Genomic DNA, 19,578 nt, shown 5'->3' on the forward strand with positions numbered 1-19,578 from the left:
ATAATTCACACCTGTACTCCACCAGAGCTCACACCTTACAATAAATAGGTATGTTCAGGTAGAACCTGGGAAAAGGGGGCCTGAGAGATGTCTGGCTTGAGCAGGCACTTTCTGTTAAAGTCTGCTAGCTCTAGTTGAAGTCCTTGAGCAAAAATAGTTGTTATATCCCATGCTTCCAAAGAAGTGATGTATACCTGGAATACTGCTGTAGAATAATTCAATTCATTATTTTCCCTCCCTTCAGGACAAGGTTTTTAACTGAAAGAGAAAACTGGCAGATGTTCCTAGCATTTGAAATGTATTTTTCTGTTTTCTGTCTTGTAATTCTAAACAAAACGAGACCAGTCCCTGAGTTTTACAAGATGGGACACGGAGGAGTGACACCACTGTGTCTGCAGAAGAGTGGGTGAGGTAACCTGGAATCTTTCAACCTGCTTGTGAAGGCTAATGTCAAGTAGCAAACAAAATATGAAACTGCCTTATAATTTACAAAATAGCTGTTGAACTGTGGATGTAACATGGACAAGGACTGTTATACTTCTAATGCTTGAGAGTTTGGCTTGTTTGTGCTGATTGAGAGGAATGGGCTGCTTGTAACTTCATAACCAGCCCTCTGCATCCAACTGTCTGGCCAGTCTTTCCTTCATCAGCCTTGGAGATGGATCAGAAGTTCCAGCTGAAGTTGAGATGGGTTTTAATCACCTTGATTTCCTATGAGGTCTATGAGCACTGAAACTGATTGGAAGGAAAAGGTTAACAGTAGTGCTCTTGTGCACAGAAAGCACTGTCAGAAACCATCAGTTACAACAAGGGTTTGATGGGAACTGTGAGGCCAGCCCATGTCTCCATTTCCAGACTGACCACTGCAGGTATCTACAGCCAGGGCAAAGGGAGAGCAGATGATCAGGTTATTGCAGTGAGTGGAGATATAGGGGATGAAGAATAAAAATAGAAGAACTCAAGTTTTGCTAACTTTGCTGCTTGTGGAATACACATTTTTATCATAGGAATTAGGGAATAGCCTCATTGATAGCTTTATTTATTTTTTTGTTTGTCTGTTTGTGTGTTTATTTGCCACAGCATTTCCAGTGCAAGATTCTTCTCACTGATCTAGTTTTCAAAGTAGATATCAGTTCAAAATCTGCATAATTTTCAGGGTTTTTTTTTTATGTGTTTGTTTGTTTATTTTTCTGACCTAATATCACTGCTGCAGAAGATTTTTTATCCTAAGTATGATCAGAGATTCCAGGGTTTTCTTTCATGTTAAGGACATTTATTACATGTATATACATAATGTTAGTGGAATGAGGGCATAGTCAGTGCATGTGTATTGCCTACTGGGATCAAAACATAGCCAGGCTTATATTTTACTGTTTTTGAGTATGTTTTATGACCCCCTGAGCTGTTGTCAGCTGACTTTGAAGATGGTCAGAAGTGAAAATACCAAGTAACAATTTTGTGAGCAATCTTCCAGCATACCGCAGCTGAAGAAGATAACGCGACAGCTTAATTTCTTAATTCCTTGCATGTCTCTGCAAAGTGGACAACATTCTAGAAAAATACTTCTTCAATGTTACTGATAAATCCATGAATATAGAGCCAAGTTGCAGCCAGTAAACTCCAACTATCATGCTCAAGCAGACAGATCTGGGGGCAGAACATCTCTTGAAGTCCAGGAGTTGCTTTTAATTGTTTTCCAATAACATTTGTTTTTTGGCCCTTGAATAAAAAGTGGAGGTAATTTACTCTGTTTTTGTGGTCCTGTGCAAAAGGAGATGTGCTGATGTGATAAAAACAGACAGTGTAAGACACAGCAGCCTTGAGTGAATTTCAACTTTCAACCTGGCTGGTTCAGAGGAGGGAGAGAATAATAAAAGTTATGCATTACAACAGTGAACAGTTGGCTGAAGCTCTAATCAAGAGACAAAGAAAATTATGCCTAATGACTAAAACAGACAGCAGGTTGTACATTTGGACCATGTGATGCATTCCAGTTAACATGAAAGACAGGAAATACTTTACATGTGTTGCCTCTGGGGAACAAGAGAAGATACGGAGGTCAAGCATGGTTCTATGACGTTTGCTGATAAATCTTTTCAGTGGTGTTTTTTTTTTTTTTTTTTTTTCCTTTTTGTTTTTCTGAGCAGCATGGTACTGCCTGCAAAGCAGTGGGAAGATCAAACAGCCAGCTGCTCAACATTGGTCACTGCCTTCAGAGAACGATGAACACATCAGCGTGGCTGAACGCTGCTGTAGATCACCCAGCACACACAGAGGTAAGCCACAAATGACCTTGAACACTGTAGCAACAGCACTTGGCCAAGACCAGCAATAATGTTAATCTATTATCTGCCAGTGCAATCCAGCAAGCTACTGGAAGCAGGCTTACAGACTGGAGGCTCTGGAGCAGTTATTAACTGCTTATGTTTGAAAACAATAGCTCATTATTGTTGGCTAATTCACAGGCTACCAAGGATTACAGTCCTTGTTCTGAACATTATCATTTAATAAAGAGTAGAAGTGAAGGAATGTTTCATGCCATTGACGGATTTCTCTTGTTCAGATATTAAATTTTTTTATTGTGGTGACACTACTTATGATTTTCTATATGACCATAGTAAAAAATGAGCTCTTCTATTTTAGAACAAATAAGGTGTCTAGACCTTTAGGTTACAGAAAGTGAAGAGAAAGATATAGAGACATGGGAGGTGAATTTCACACTGGATTTTTTCTTCAGTAACTATAGACATTTCAAGGTATGTGGTTGAGCTCTTTGGGCCAAGACCAAGGTTACAATTCAACTAGACAACTTGAGTGGTCTTTTCCAACCTAAATGATACTGTGATTCTATTTATAAATGGAACTGGTCTGTGGTGGTTCCAAAAGTCTCTATGCCACTACTTGACCACCATCTGCAAGATAGTATCAAACTCTGACTCGCTGTCTCCCATAGCACAGCTTTGGGCTCCTGTTCGATCTGTTCACAGTTTAGGTGAGTGGATGTGTCAGGACTTACAGTGAGAAATTTAGTAATGTTAGATTCCCAGTGGACAATTTTCCTTCAATTCATTTTTGAGACATTTTGATCTGTCATACAAACAAATCTTGTGAGATTTCTGATTCTAGTCTGCTTGGAATGTAGATATGCACATAAAAATTGTGATCATACTATACTAGAAATGGTTGGTTCAGAATATATTCTAGAAAAGAAGAGACAGGGCAAAAAGAGGGTGCATTTTTTTCTTGATTTCTTCAGAAACTGTAAAAACCTGTTTATTGTAAAACGTGCAAGTCTTTTTCCTGTGTGCTTTTTGAATGCTGTAGTAGTTTATGCAGTTTAGAAATAGCAGGGCTAGGGCAAAGAGAGGACTTTATCTAGGATTTCAACCAACTGCAGCTGGAGATCTTCTTAAGCAGCCAGTTGTGTGCTGAATTTAAGCTCAGTCCTGTTTCATCTGTGGGCAATAGCAGAACTCACAACACTTTCAACATTATCTGTTCAGGAATGCTATCCTTGGCTTGGAGGGCAATTAAAAATCTGCTAAGAAACACAGAGAATAAGCAAAAATACCTTTCTGAACTCTGAATTTAATCTGAACAAACAACTGTCAGAGCATCTTGTCACCTCAAAAGGTACAAATTAGGTTATTCTCCCAACTGTGTGTTGTTTGTATAGGGAGTGACACTCATCAACAAAGCTGTCTGTGCGTATATGTATTTTGAGTCTTTCAAGAGCTAGTGACAAGGTAATTGCTTGATAGATGCAATATGTTAGGGTATTGCTATCCAAATAATATGGGAATCAATATTTGGTCACATAGTTGGCATGTAAGCAATCTGTCCTTAAATTGCGTTTGAAAGCAACAAAACCAGATTTTCTCAAGAAAATAACTAACTAACTAAATAAAGTTGCATTTGCATGTGCAGTGGAGAAAAGCTTCCACTGGCAGTAATGTATTGTGGTCAGGTTTTTTAGAACTGCTGAGTAACTTATGCCAGACGTGCTGAACATACTACATGAAGACTCAGCGTGTGTTTGGCTGGTAAAGCTTAACTGTATTCAGACATGCTTAGTCTCCAAAAGGGAACGACTCTTGAAATTCCAACTCAGTGAGTTCAAACTGGCACTGCTCGGAGTGGCACTGAGTTATTGAACAGAAATGGTTCTGTTAAGATGAGCTTTTCAGAAAGCAAATAACACAAAATTAGTCAATGCTGTTGAAAATGTCCTTTATTGCTGCGCTTTGGTCTTCTTGCATTTTGCTTCATAGTCATAAACATTTTCCATTGATAGTATGGAGAGAACAACCCTTTTATTTTTCCAATTTGATGAATTTTGAGCAAGATTAACAGCACAGCATTTCCATAAATCAGAAAGAAATGTGGCATCAGGGATGAGGAAACTTGCTTCCGTTTGGCAGATTTTACTCTTTTAGAAAACTCTTTCTCTAAGTTGTGGTTTTGTGAAAGCAGTTAAAAGCAGTTCTGATGTATGAGGTAGTTAATATGATAGAGAAAATTGGTCAATACTTGATTTTAAATCATTTAAGATGACCTTTGCACCTTTGCAGTCTACTTCTTGTTAAGCCAATAAATTAGAAGTGACAGTCTAAATTGTATTAATACAAAATATAAGTAGGCTTAAATGTCTGTGGAAACCACATTCAGATTTATTAAGCATATCAGTGAAAGATAGCTCTGCAATACTTTCACTTGTATTTTTTCCAAATCAGGGAGGATTTTTAGTTTATTTATTCTATTTATTTATTTTATTTATTTATTTTATTTTATTTAAACAGACATTTCCCATCCTCTGGAAATGTATTTGAAAGCATGTGTTCTGCTAAGAACTGACACACAGGACCACATCCTAGGAGCCTATTGGAAATACAAGATGTAGCATAACATATACTGTTAGCACACAAGAGTATTTGCAGTGGATCCTCTTTTAGGGAAAAGATTTGGTGTGGATTATTTTGGGCAGGACTTATTTGTGTAACCACTTTGTATAACCCAAGCCAGGAGAGATTCTGCACTCCAGCCCCATGCCATCAGCACATAAGCAGCAGCACATCCTTTGCCATGGAGAACAACTGATTTTTGTGGTCACCGGGGAATGGGGGATGCATGACAGCAGTTGCGACAGCATAGCCACATGCATGTGGTCTATGGCTGTGGCTTGCTCATGAGTGAGATGCACTCTCAGGTGCAAGGGGCAGCAGTGGCAGGATCACTGGGGAAGTGTAAGATGGGGTGGGCAGCTGAGCAGTTTTTTGTGGCTGCAGTCCCACATCATCTGGTTATGTGAAGGGCCCTTCAAAAAGTGTGGCAGGTTGCAAGCAGCAAGCCCACGGTTGCTTGATGAAGGTTGCTGAAGCTGGTGCCTCCCACGCACACATCTCCAGATGGTGCATTTTTCTTTCTGACGGTACAGCCCCAAGGCTGTTCTCATTCAGGTTAGGTGGTGTTATCAACTGCTAGTCAGGCTCTTGCAGGAAGTACTTCAGAAAATGATCCTTGTGTTATTTTTGTCCTGAAAATGAGCCACAAATTCTGATTTAAGACCACATTGCCCATCTTTTAGGAATGGTTTACTTCACCATGGAGAAAAAAGAAAAAAAAAGTGCAATTTTTATCTGAATTTATTACCTGCTACTTTTCTTCATGCATTAAATATGATAGCAACCACAAAATAACCAGACTGGCTATACTGTGAAGGGGAAAAACTTGCTAAGCCTTAAAGAGGGCTTACACATTTAAAATAAGTAGCAAAAAGTTAACTTCTGAATGTTCAAAGGCAGGAGCTGGTATACAAGGGAAGGCTGTGTTGGCATTTTGGCTTGGAGTTTAACAGCCCATGTTTTCACTCACAGTGTGTATCTGTCAGTTCTGCTTTTGCAGAGCCCTCGGTCCAGATAAAGGGGTAGCAGGGTGTGTAGCTAAAGTCTGTCTCAGAAGTCAAGCTGCCCACAGGGAAGAAGACAGTTTATCCAGATATTTGGATGGGATGAGTATTTGCACTTGAAAATCATCTGCATCCATATCCTGGTTGAGCCTCAGCTGGGACATGACCAGAATACAGGAAGAGCAGGCTTATTAAATCGATGTTGGCACCTCGTAATTTTGAAGTTTTTTGAGGGCCTGAAGCAGCTGTTTACAAGGCACCCTTGTTTTCTCTCATTTATTCAATAAGAGGTAAAAATAGTTTAGAAAGAGAAATCATCTAATCAGGCATTCATAATGAAGTATTATTCCTTGTCCCATATGTTCCCTTCGGACTGTTGCTGTCATTTATTAACTCAAGCATGTGATTTGTAGCATCCTTTTTGGGAAAGTGTCCTACTCTCTAACATCCTTTTTGGAAGGCTGTTTCCAAAAGTCTGCCGTGAGTCTATTCCTTCAATGTACACACACATTTCCCTTACAGCAATTTCCCATTTTCTTGGGAAACTTGCAGGTATCTAGTCTCCGTTTTCTCTTGTAAGCGGAAAGTTATAACTCTAGGAATCACTTTGGATCCAAAATGGGTCTTGTGCCACCAAAGATGTTTTCTCAGAGAAAACTCCACCTCATCTAGGTTGTATTGTAAGATTTTTCTTGATATTTTTAGCTGCAGTTGGGTGCTAAAATTACACATAGGTTGTGGTTGGACTCGACGATCTTTAAGGTCGTCTCCAACCTGAGCAATTCTATGGTTCTATGATTCTACGATTATCTTTTGCTCAGTGCCACTGCTGCTGCTCTACTTAGGAAGTCCACTTGGCTGGACTTAAAAAAAAATAATAATAAAAATTAAAGCCTGAACTTGTAGCAATGCTCTTGCCTTTGAACATGGTCCAATGTGTTTTCCTCTCTAGGAAATGGTTCCATGCTATCCATCTCTCCTTCTATTATCACCCAATTTTTCTACTTGTTTGTGCTTTTTTTATTATCCATATATGCTACTTGCACACCACAGCAGAGTGAGACATTTCCTTTTACCCAAGCTGTCGTCTTCCTGCCTCCCTCTCTGATGACCATCCATAGCCTCGGTGCTGTTGGCACAGGTCCCCTTTTGTACTGTGCTATGCCTAGCAACATAGAAAACCTTCTATGGGCCTTCTGCTTACACTTCCAAAAGTTAAGTTGCAGTTTTTGAGCTCGTAACAGCCTCTGTGACCTGCCTGTGTTTTTGTAAATGTCCCTTTTGCCTGTCACAGCTACTGTGATGAGAATGTGATTGTTTGCACAGTGTCAATGAATGGCCGGAATGTGAGAGAAAAATGATCAAGAACAGCATTTTTCCTGTTTTCTTGACTCTGGGGAGTACTTGCTATTTCTCAGCAAAGAAAACAGTGCTATCTGAAATGAAAAAGCAATTTCTTCTAACTAACTCTCAAACATTTTAAAAGAACTTCTCAAAAAAAAAAAAAAAAGAAAAAAGTTCAAAGTTTTCAAGGAAAGGAATTTATTTATTTGAAGATTATTTTTCAGCAGTGTAGTTTTTTAATGAAAGTCATGATATTTGATTAATTTCAATGAATGTCCTTCTCAGCAGAACTAGTGTCTTCTTATCAGTCAATCATCTGGCAGGTCATCAGAACTATCCTAATAGAGGAATTTGCAAATTGGAGACTCCACGGGGAGCTTTAAATAAAGCACTACATGTGTGTTGCAATCATCTGTGCTGAGGGAAGCCCAGGCCATTAAAGCAAAACTAGATGTACTGCTTCTGAAGTCATTTGGTTCTTCTCTGTGTCTGAACATAAGCAAACCTTTATGCCATGGCAGAATTTATCTTCTATAGTGTCAGTCTGACTCCTCTGCTTCAGACAAGTGAGATATGGACTGTTCATCATAAGAGGAAGCTGTGAGTTGCAAAAATTAAGATTCATAGCCAAACTTCAGAGAAGCTCTCTGTAGCAGAATTGCTAAATCACAGCCTGAACCAGTGATGGAGCACCTGCTGGGAAGGCAGGGCCAACGAGGAGAGCTCAGGTGCATGCAATGAATCTGAGTGACTGGAAGGGGTGGAGCCAGGATACACCCCTTCTCAGACCTCATTTAAGGGTTGGCAGTGGAGGTGAGGGGATTTTGTTGGTGATCTCTGAGTGGCTGAGGTCTTCCAAAGGAGAGCAGCTTTTTTATGCTGGCTGGCACATAGTCCTTGGTGTGTTTCAGTGAGCCTCAGCTCCAGTGCAGAGCACCGGTCAACACAAGGTGCTCGCTGGATTTAATTCCAGTTGTAGCTGGGGACACAGGCCATGTTGTAATTTTGGGCTCAAAGCCCATATGGGCTTTATGGACCAAGCTTGCAGTATGATCCTGTGAAAAGACACCAGGTCTGTTTCTGCCAAAATTGGGAAGCAATGATTTTTACCATTTTTTCCCGTTAACTTTAAACTGTTGACACGGTGCTAAATTCAGTATGCTGAAGGTGTTTCCATGTGTCACTTCTAATAGCATACAGGTGTTGGACAATTTGAGATTATTTCAAACCTAATTTTCCTAGAGTGAAGATGCAAACAGTTACACTAGAAGCAGATGTTGGGTCTTACTCACCCCCCAGAAATGTGGTTTGGCATTCATCCATGCTGAGTCTATGGGGAAAAAGAGAAAATTATACTTAATTTTAGCTTGCGTGGTTTCCTCCTTTCAAAATCTATGAGAATGTGCAATAAAATAACCTTTTTTTTTTTTTTTTTTTTTTTTCCTTCCCCCCCCCCCCTTACTTTTTCTTACATAAGGACTAAGTGAAGGCAGGTTGGGACATGAACACTTTTCAGTCTCCTCGCTATTACTGTGTGGCCCAAGACCTGACAAAACGAAGTGCTATATTTTCCTTTTCCTCCTTTTCCTCTGTGCTTTTCAGTTTCAGGAACTGCCCATAAACTGCTTCTTGCAGCTCTGTCTCTGGTCTAGCTCTATTGGGACGCTCACTGGGACTGCACTGAGACTTGAGAGAACTGGGAACTTCTCCTCCCTTCTGCCTTCAAGCTGCTAAAATTTCTGTGAGATTTTCTTGCTTCGTGGTTCCTTTCTACCTCAGTCATGCAGGTGGTCACACAAAAATTGCTGAGGATTGGTCATTTTAACTGAATAATGAGAACTTCAAAAGTGAAGACCCATAAATTATTCTGGAAAGCAAAGGAGTGGGATATTGGTGTCATCAAGCATTATGTGCCAGAGGAAGAAGGGCAAGAAGTCCTCCTACACAAAATGGGGTCTTTGCAGAGGGGGTAAGCATGTGACAGAAGAGCTCCCATGTAGTGGGTGGAAGGCTTTACTGCTTCTGTTTATCTGCGCTGTGTCATTACAAATTGCACTGCACTGGAACAGTTCTCTAGTCAGCCCCCCACTGAGGCCACCGGCAGAGGTAAGTAAATGTGATAAATAGGAAGCATCATGTTCTGGCTTGCAAATAAAAGGAAAGCCTTTGGAAACGCCACTTTGCAAATTGGGTTTATTGCATTGCCAGGAAGTTATCTATAGAGGCGTTTGGAGACCAACTCAGAAACAGGAAATTAATCAAAAGCATTTTAGAGTGGCTCCTTGGCCAGTGAGTGCTGTGTTGGTTATTTATACTGCTGAACTGTGGCAATTTAACCTGGTTAAGGGTCTGCTCAGATGTCACGTATTAGCCACTGCCAAAACAGGCAACCTTTTTTTTCACAGTACATTAAGAACAGAACAAAAAGATGGAAATTCCCATTTTCCAAATGTGGTCCAAATAAACCTCTGTGCTCTTGTTAATCCATCTGTGCTGAAGAGGAGTGATTATGACAGGCCTTTTTTTTAGCCTGCACCTGTCTCTCCTTCTGCAGCTGAGGATGTGCTGGAAATCTATTTCCCTATAGGCCTGATCGGGTAAAAGCTTCAGGTGGGAATTAAATTCATCATTATCTACATCTATTTTTACTTAGCCACTTAAGGGGAAAAACACCCTAAAGTCAGCAGTTACTGGAATATGCAACAGCTGCTAATCTGCCCTGAAGAAAAACTTCCTTGATTAGTCCATCACCAAATAGAGGAAAGTCCTCTTGCTCTTGTGGTCACCAAGGTTGTAAGAACAAGAAAGGAGAATGTGCTTCAAGCAGCCTTGCTTGGCTGGTTATTATGGCCCAGCTTGTGAGAAGATTGTATCTTCAAGGTGAGTGTTTCTGTATTGTTTTGGTCCAAAATCACAGGATTCTTCTGTCTTTATTGTATGCATATATATATTAGGTAATGTACAGTCTATATTTCAAAGTAAGAAATCAAAGTGGGACTTGGAAGTGTTTTGTGACAAGATACTATATGTGGCAGGCAAGATATCATGATGTTCACTGAAAATAACTAAAGTGTGTCAAAACAGAGTGACAGCAATAAATTCATGTCGAAAGAAATGCTGCTTCATGCTGACCTAAATTAATCATATTGTGATTAAAGATGGGGTTTAAGAAATATGAATTTTCCAGGGAAACTGGAGCTACCCCTATTGTACGTTAATTTCTACTGCTTACTTGAAACAAACAATTTTTTAAAACCACGTTCTTAGCACTACTTATACAAGCAGTAATTCCAGTAATGTCTCTCCACAGACTAAAATCCAGGAAATACAAGCAATTTGAACGCATCTCTTAAAGGTTTTTAACAGACAAATTTTAGGAAGATGCAAACTTTAGTGAAGGATTTTTGGCATCCCATGAACAATTAGTTATCAACACGTGTGCACCAAAACACTCACTCAGGTTTGGATTTATTATTATACTATTATTATTTTGAGTTACAAAATAATTTCTGGAAATGCATGTCTTCATTTTGGTCTTTTACCATTTCTCTTTTGAGTGGAATTATATCAATGACTGCAGCCATTCAGAATTATGATTGCATGATAGAAAATGACTACTTTCAGCAAACTAATCAGCAAGTCAATAGAGTTCATAAAAACAAGGGATATGAACCAGAAAATTTTATTCATTAATGTTGTTGATGGTTATTCAACTTTAATCATAATACTTTAGGGCTATTTAAATCTATGGCTCTGTTGTACATAAGTTAACATAGCAAATTTTGCAAAAATAATCAAGGCCTGGTAACATAGATCACTACAAAGCCTATAATTAAATCTTTAATTAGTTTCATAGTGATTTTTAAATGTTTGTGCAGATTGTAGAAAGTGCTTTACCAAAGTTGTCATTCTGCCTGCAGGCATGTTTCATGGGTACTGTCCCAGGTAAATTTTCTTTGGAGTTCAAAACAAATGTTTGTTAAGTGAATAGTGACCCTGGTGATAAATATTGTTTATCACAGACAAAATAATTTTCACACTTCTTTTGTAGTGTGAGAAGGAAGAAGAAATATTTTTCTATGAATCATGAAGGCCTTTAATACTACTGTTGCTGTTATGGCTGGTAGAATGGAGCCTCCATTATATCTATTGCAGTGTTTCCTTCTCTGAAGAGGTGATACTGGATCTGACCTTATGGCTCTGATTTTTGGCACCATCAGATAGTCAAAAGCTTTGACCTTGGCACTGACAGCAGAATATACCTCACTGCTCTCTGCATCCTGGATAAGGACTTTGTCAGCTGGAGAATAATTTCTATGTCATGTCTTGATCTATGTTTTGTGGAAACCTGCACATGCTACTTAACTGTTGTTTCCATTGCAGGTTTTGTTCACTTTCATGCACCCCAAAGCATTCTCTCCACTGTCTCAGCACCCCTGCACATATAAAATAGGGTGTAAATAAGTATGTACTTTTTTTTTTCCTGGAATAATTAGAGACAGGGCTTCACTACCTCATGTTACAACATGGGAGCTTGCAGGTTTCCAACAGTAAGTGGACTGGTTGTAGACAATAAGAAAACTTCAGGGTTGTAAGAGTATGTCTGCTAAAATATGTTTTAGCTCAAGTCATTGTTTAACAACCCGCATCTCTTACAGCTGTGAAATTCTCCCATTGTCAAGTAGGTCTCTGAGACTCTCTTAGGAACAGCAGGCTTGAGGTATCCAGCTGCTAGGAACAAAAATAAATCTCTTTGAAGATTTACTTATTTGCTGTCAGATTGTGCACAGACTTATTTACTTAGGCTGAAACATGATAATCATTAATCTCCATTCATCAAATATTGTTGTTCTTTACAAAACTCAAGAATAGTTTCAGATGTGAGTTGAGTGTTGATGACACCAAGCTCTGTACTTAGATATCAGTTTTCTGGTTGAGATATGCCACACGAGACACGGCTGCTGTAATCAAAACAGCTTGTCCCTATGCAAGGACACTAGAGAGTATTTCATAACTAACTATTATTTAAACAAGCCATAGATGATCTGGGGGAATAATAGCAAGACTTTAATGAATAGCTATCAAACACAAAACTCTGTTACTGAAAAAAAGTTTATAATACTGGTAGTGGTCACAAAGTCTGTAATAAAAATCACACAATTGTTAGATAAGAACAGGTTAGGCTGTCTTGCCAAATGGATACAGCATGGAAAGACAGAATAAATATCCTAGCCCCAAGGTTATTTTCAAGGGCTCTTAATTACTCTTTTGAGAGCTAAGCCAAAGCTAGCCACAGGCATTTGTGGAAGCATTCATGCTAATAGCAGAATTTCGTGTTTCCAGGTTTTGGACCAAGTTCAAGGAAGACAAAACAGCGTTAAGACTTATATGAAATAGGAACAGTGTTGATCTGCTTTTCATTTATTTCTAAGATACTAGTTTAACACTACATTCTGTTAATGTCTGAATAATACGTACTAGAAAAAATCTGCTTTTGTCCAGAAGAGTAGGACAAGAAGCAAGCCCTCCTGCTTTTTCTTTCAAAGACTAGGCCACAGACCTAGGTATGAAAGGGCTCTGGCCCCTTATATTACCACTGACTATTTACAATGGAAGAAACTCATAACCTAGAGCTAGAGGCAAAACAGCTTCAACTAGAGTCACAGAATCAAAAGGCTGGAAAGGACAAGATAATCTAGTCCAACTGACCTATAACCATTACTAACCACTAAGCTACTAAACCATATCTTGCAGTAAAACCGTACCTCTCCACAAAATTAACAGCAAGCCAGACATGTTACTGAGCATGTATGCTCTCTTTCTTCCTCTTAAGTGTGGCTTCCTATCAAGCTTCCCATGGCTTCTGATTTTTATTTATTTATATTTTCTTTCCAGAGAAGATTTTTCCTAGTACTGTTATTTTCCAGACTTGTCTATCTAATTTATGTTCTATTTTCAGGTCTTAATGGAGCAGAACAATAATGTTAGTCTTCAGCATCCATGGAAAATAACAAAGATCACAAAACCAGTCTCAAGGCGACACAGCTCTCACAGAAGCAATGACTCCAATCTACCTTTCCACCAACTGGGAGCAAATCTCATCAATAGGGCTGGTGAGTACAGGTAAGCTGTATTCACTTACATGAAGTCACCCACACAAATACACTCCAGCTTTTGCCATAACTAAGCAATGGCTATTACTGCTTCAGGGAAGAAATAATTAAAGCCATTTCTTGGTTCTGACAGCTTGATGCTGGTGGCTTTCAATGGCAAATCAACATCTGTACAGCAAAATTAAGCTACCATAGCAATTAATCAGCAGGGATGGCTGGAGAGGTGCTGCAACTTGTTCATTTTCTGTTTGTCCCCTGGCTGTGACCTACAGTTGAGACAATAGAAACCAAGGTCTCTGGTGTTACAAATGTAACTAAAACCAGATGGAAAACAATGTTGTGCAAAAACCCCCACAAAAACCAACCCAATGGCAAATGCAAAGACAAAAAAAAAAGAAAATAATACAAAAAAAAAAAATTAAAAAAATAGACTGGAAAGACATCTGAATGAGTTTCTTAATCATGTCAGAGCTTCAAGTTTCCATAGCAAGTTGTAAGTAGAATTCACTCAGTTCATTCTATTCCCCTCTAGACTGATGGCTATTTATTCCTGCCTAGTGCTACAGTTGCTTTGCATAGTAAACATGTAAAGCCTGACAGTGCAAGCTGTGAACTCACATCGGCAGTCCACACCAAGTAAGAGAGCACTGGAACTTGGCTTTGCTTTTGAGCAAGGAGAAACTGAAAGTTTGATAAGCTACTTTTACTCAAAGCCAGACATTTCTTCAAAACACCAGGTGGAGGCAAGAATAAAAATCCAAATAGGAATAAGAGGCCATAGTATCAAGTATTCCTCTAAGATGACTGGCTTTGTATTCACAAAATTTCTTCATTATCATTGTACTGCTTATGGTGTAGTTAAGTATCAGGATCTTGAGTTGCAATTGATTTTATTAGATAAAATACCTATGTATGGAACTTCAGTTTAGTTTGCAGATTGGCACTCAGTCTTCAGCTTCAGGTCACTGTTTGAACCTGAGAACCAGTTCAAGGCACAACATCCATTCTACTTGAATATAGCACCAAAAGTATGAAAGTTTTCCCTCATGCTTTGTATTTTCCTGACTAAGTGGGCTCTCGTACTGGGCAGCTACAGCTGCACACGCACACCAATACCACTCCCAGCTCCTTCACCTCTTAGAAAGAAGGGGAGAAAAAAATCACCATACAACCTCTTCTTGCCTTACACAGTTCTCATGCATTGGTGCATAAGGGCAGAACCCTAACTGTAGGAGATATACCTAACTCCACTACAGCTGCCAGAGATCACATGCAGCTTAATCTAGAAAAAAAGATGGGACTTAAAAGCTTTCCAAGCACTCCAAGATATCCAGGCACTGGAGCTCAAGACCTTCCATAAAGCAAGCAAGGAAGTGGGTTCTCCTTCCAGCCTACTAGAGCACAAATTCCTCCTCCCCCAATCAGTATGTCCTAGAGAAGGGCCAGGACACCCTCACTGGCCAAGAAGGAGAACAGTTCTGCAAGGAAAATCACCCCAAGCCCAGTAACAGTAGGAGAACCACAGGATCTCCACACAAGTAATAGAACACATCTTTCCCCCCTCCCCCCCCCCCCCAGGCTGTCACCCAGGGAGAGTCCCCATAGCTGGAGGATTCCCTCCTCAGGATGGATGGTCGTAGCCAAAAGGTTGTTGTCGTTGTCTCTGTGTCCAGGTGGTGTCTGGTCACAAATACGAGGATACGCTGAGGTGAGGATACGTTGCATCACTGTTTTGTCTTGTTGGTCTTTTGTTTTCTGTTACTGCTGAGTGTTCCACAAGTACTGAATTCCAACCATCTACAGAAAATACATCCATGTAGGGAAAGCCAACGAGCTAAACTGAAGTGCATTTTTCCCATGATTCTGAGTAAACCACTACTTACTTCCATCTACATCTTGATACTTGAGGGCGGTGACTTATTTTTATCAGATTGGTTTATACAACAAGTTGTACTTTATGACAGACCTATCTATTATTTATGTATGTTTGACTAGAGCCACAAGTGAGTTGCAGAGCAGGGAATCCAACTGTGTCATTAACTAAACCCCAGGGCTTTGTATTCTCATGTTGGATGTTAGGGGGAAGTTCTTTACTAGGAGAGTGGTTAGGTCCTGGAACAGGCTGCCCAGGGAGGTTGTGGATGCCCCGTCCTTGGAGGTGTTCAAGACCAGGTTGGACAGGGCTCTGGGCAACCTGATCTAGTAAAGGTGTATGTTTGGTGGCCCTGCTAGGCAGGGGGGTTTGAACTACATGATACTTGAGGTCCCTTTCAACCCGGGTCATTCTGTGATTCTGTGTATTTCTGTTTCATGTTTCAGGTTCACTACAGCCGGTCGCACTGGTAGGAGGCCAGATGGGTCTTGAATATCCCCAGAGTAGGAGACTCCACAACTTGTCTATGCAGCCTGTTCCAGTGCTCTGGTACTCTCATGGTAAAGTTCTTCCGTGAAGATCAGAAGATAGAGTGGTTGCATCACCAAGGTTCAAAGATAAGTGTTGCTCTCTGCACCTCCATGTTAGGCTTGGAAGAGTATGTGTTGGTGCTCCTGCAAATGTTGCATGTAGATAGAACTGGAGGCCAGAAGCCCCTAGAATCTTGTGTGGTCTTGTGATATGGACTTAACACAGACAATATTAATAAACAGCAGTACATACAGGGATGTTTCCCTGGCCTATTTAAAAAAAAAAAAAGAAAGAAAGAAAAAAGAAAATAAAATACACAAACTAGTATTTCTCTCCACTGCCATCTAGTGAAGTTACCACACAGCATAAATAAAGGCTTCAACACTCTGAGCTAAACTTTAAAACAGCTAACCTTACCTTAGTGGCATATGAGACTTTGTGCAGGAAACAGAGTTTGAGTGTAATGTGGGTAATATCCTTAGGATAATAGCAAATGGCACAAAATAAACTAGGTAGTTTAAGTCTATTCATAGAATTCTAACAATTATTATGACTATAAAAATACTCAAAAGGGTTTTGAATAAAGCAGGGACCAAATGTCTGCAGGCTGGGAGTGATTTAAATTCAGGATATTATTTTATTATTATTATTGTTATTTTTGCAGAAAGAAAACAGTTTTCCAGGGGATGAAAACAAAGTAAGTTCAGAAACAAAAATATAACTCTTCTGGCAATTATATGCTTTCTGTTTTGTGAACTGTCCTAAAAGATTTCAAACTTCATATTTACTTGCTGTTGTTACTTCTGGATACTTGCAGATGGTTTGTCTATCTTCCTAGAGATCATCCCTTTATTCAGGTCTAAAAGGGACCCTGGAGGTCCTTTACACATTGCTCTGTACCAGATCGAGCTCATAACTACTCCATTCCATCTCTTCAAGGGAACAGTCTATCAACAATCTTTTCAGCCTCTGATCTTTCCCGATCCACCTTTTTTTGTCTCATTTGTCAGCCTTCATCTTCTGTGGAGACTTTATATTTTTGTGTCCAAATAATGATGCTCATCAAAATCTTCACTCAAGTTCCTTGGCCTACGGTTTCAATAACATGTGTAAAAATATATGTTTCCCTATGCCTTAAAGATGAGCTGTTGGGGAAGAAGACTGGCATAGATGAACTGGTAGCTTTTTCTGAGGCTCCAGGAGAAAAAGAGAATCTACCTCCAGTGGGTGAGGGAATGGGCAACTAGGGGAGAGTACAAACAAGTTGTTGGGATGTGCAGGGAGAAAATTAGAAAGGCAAAAGCCCAGCTTGAACTCAGTGTGGCTGTTGGGGTAAAAGAGAAAAAGACCTTTTTTGTCAATGTATTAACAGTAAGAGGAGGGCTAAGGAGATTCTCCATCCTTAATTGCATGTGGCAGGGAATGTGACCACTGAGACCTGGAGGTGTTCAAGAAACATTTAGATGTTGTACTGAGGGGCATGGTTCAGTGGGAACTATTGGTGATATGTGGATGGTTTGACTAAATGATCTAAGAGGTCTTTTCCAACCTTGGTGATTCTGTGATTCTATGAAATGCAATAATCTGTTGAGATTTTCAGTAATCCCCGATCTGTCAGTATACACAGTGAGGGTGCTCTGTTTTAATGCTTGCAGTGCCTGGATGTGCACGTCCCCAGGTTACACTATGAGCAGTGCATAACCTGCAAATGAAAAAGTTATACTTCTCCATTTCTGTTCAACTCAATGAGATTGATTTTGTTTAAAGATCCTTCGCTATTTTTGTTACTTGAAAGTAGGTCAGCCCATCATTTCCTGATCATTAAAATTGCTAAAATAGGACATGCAGCTCTGCAATCATTACCCTCTTCATGTATCTTTCAGTGAACAAAATCTCCATCTTAGTACTCCCATGAAAGCCTTTCTAAAATACGAAACTGATCCCAGTGCAAGAGACTAAAATTAATTTAAGATGAAAACATACATAATACTACCACAATTTAGAAGAGGACAAATCAAGACAAAAATAACCTCCTCTGAGCTGAAATCTTTATTTCCATTGCTGTAGCTGAGCAGGATCTGTAGACTCTGATTCATTCTCTAGATCTCAATTTCACTTGCTCAGATGATAGAATGGAAAAGTATAAGCTCTTACAAGGTTAGTTCTGTACACTTGTGTCTATCTTTAATAGCAGAGTTGAGCTTTGTCTTTTTCTATTTTCAGTTTTGTCCTACTAAACTTGTTATTTCATGCAAAATCTACTAGGCAGCAAGTAATGGCAAACTCTGTCTGTGTATCCTTTAGCCCTAACTGAGGAAATGCTATTTTCAAGTAGAAATAAAGGAGGACTTAATTTATACTTTGACTCAGGTTAACTGCTGAAATCTGCACTTGTAGACAGAAACTGTAGGTGCGTGGACTCACTGCCTTGTGTGGAGTTGTGGAAAAGAGATCAGAGAAGAGTTGAGGTTGGAAGGGATCTTTTGAAGGACAGCTGGACCAATCCACTTGCGTAATCAACCTAAAGCATTTTGTTGTTGTTGTTTGTTTGTTTGAAAGTTCTTTGGAGTGATCCAAACAACTCCTGGATGCAAACTGCTGGTTGTGGACTGTGAGCACTCACAGTAAATTATTCACATTTTCTCTTAAATGTCTACTATTGTCACTGAGAATAAGTGTTCGCTTTTGAAGACTTCTTCCAATGCATTAGCCAATCTGAACCTGAAAGACTAAACTAGAACATGAAAAATTAAAGTACAGAGTGGAACAAACTGGTCATCTGGCAACCAAAGGACAAGTGTAGGGTATAATAAATCTATGGCTATTATTTCTTCTGGATACAAATGTTAGTTAAAGTTCCCCATGGAACTGCTCTGAAAAGTGTGAATTGCAGAGCAACATTTCTTAATACTTCTTGCAAAAAAGTTTGAGAAATCCAGGAAACTGAAAAATCTGAAAAATGCAGTTCTTACTGACCTTGCTAAATAAATAAATATTGGAGCAATATTTATAGAAAGGAAAAGACCTCCTTTCAGTCTACTAAAAAGGGTTAAATTGGAGAGTTGTAGCCAGCACCTGCTGAGGGAAGCTGACTGAGTGACTAAGAAAGGAGTTGCTTTACCTCTCTCTTGAGACCGTCTTATAAATAATCTTAGATCATACAGACTGCACAGGTTTATTTACAGTATTTCTGGGTAGCCAGACAATGGCCATGTTGCTAATTATAAGTAAGCAATTGGGTTCATTGACAACTTCAGTACTGCTCTTTTTCCAAATAACATTTAATTTCCAGCAAAACTTGATTTACACTTCTTTGTTCAAGGACTTGCCTTTCTGAGTTAGAAGTGATGTCTATGGAACACTTAATTGTGTATTGCTGCAATACTTGCTTAATTTTTATTGGAAAAATACCATATGAGTAGAAAGCTTCAGCCACTGTGTTATGTTTATTTACAGCTTTATACAAAGCGCAGCAAGTGAATGGCAAATAGAAACACACATGACGTGACTCATAACTAGCCCTATTATCAACAACAGCTAAGAAAGAGCTTATTTAAGGATTTGTGCTTAAGGATATCAAATGCTTTAGAAGTGGGAAGCTGAGTTATTATGGCATTCCAAGGTTCGTATTAGATTCTCAACCAGAATTCTGATTCCTTATTTTCAAGCTGCCAGGTAAAGTTTCAGTGTTAAGAAGCTCTCCTTTGCTCTTTCCATAATTATTTGGATTGAACCTGACATACATCAAGCTCTTGTATTAGTTCCACAAAAAACATCAGGGCTTGGGGGCATTCCTATGCTTGATAAAGTGA

The 19,578-nt window shown here is 39.4% G+C and overlaps 1 protein-coding gene and 1 long non-coding RNA gene across 5 annotated transcripts in view; one reads left to right on the plus strand and one right to left on the minus strand.

Moving 5' to 3' along the window:
• The first annotated feature begins 324 nt into the window (after nucleotides 1–324).
• The window catches only part of LOC107313567 (uncharacterized), a 55,122-nt gene continuing 35,868 nt past the window's right edge, over nucleotides 325–19,578 (plus strand). The window contains exons 1-5 of one of the 3 annotated variants that reach the window (XM_085546929.1): nucleotides 325–406; nucleotides 2,148–2,276; nucleotides 13,209–13,372; nucleotides 14,941–15,070; nucleotides 15,682–16,463. In XM_085546929.1, the coding sequence (XP_085403055.1) occupies nucleotides 2,223–2,276; nucleotides 13,209–13,372; nucleotides 14,941–15,070; nucleotides 15,682–15,708 (375 nt within the window). In that variant the 5' untranslated portion in view covers nucleotides 325–406; nucleotides 2,148–2,222 and the 3' untranslated portion in view covers nucleotides 15,709–16,463. Of the gene's footprint in view, nucleotides 412–2,147; nucleotides 2,277–13,208; nucleotides 13,373–14,940; nucleotides 15,071–15,681; nucleotides 16,464–19,578 lie in introns of those variants that run through there. The other 2 variants (XM_085546928.1, XR_014945902.1) reach the window with 2 other exon arrangements.
• LOC107313568 (uncharacterized) overlaps nucleotides 4,217–19,578 on the minus strand; it is a 129,606-nt gene continuing 114,244 nt past the window's right edge. For both annotated transcript variants that reach the window (XR_014945903.1, XR_001555065.3), the window contains exons 3-4: nucleotides 8,542–8,579; nucleotides 4,217–5,533 (exon numbers count right to left, since the gene is read on the minus strand). This is a non-coding gene — a long non-coding RNA (uncharacterized LOC107313568). The remainder of the gene's footprint in view (nucleotides 5,534–8,541; nucleotides 8,580–19,578) is intronic.

This window comes from Coturnix japonica, chromosome 4 (assembly GCF_054131305.1).
Source record: "Coturnix japonica strain WE chromosome 4, WE-NBRP24, whole genome shotgun sequence".
Taxonomy (NCBI): Eukaryota; Metazoa; Chordata; class Aves; order Galliformes; family Phasianidae; genus Coturnix; species Coturnix japonica.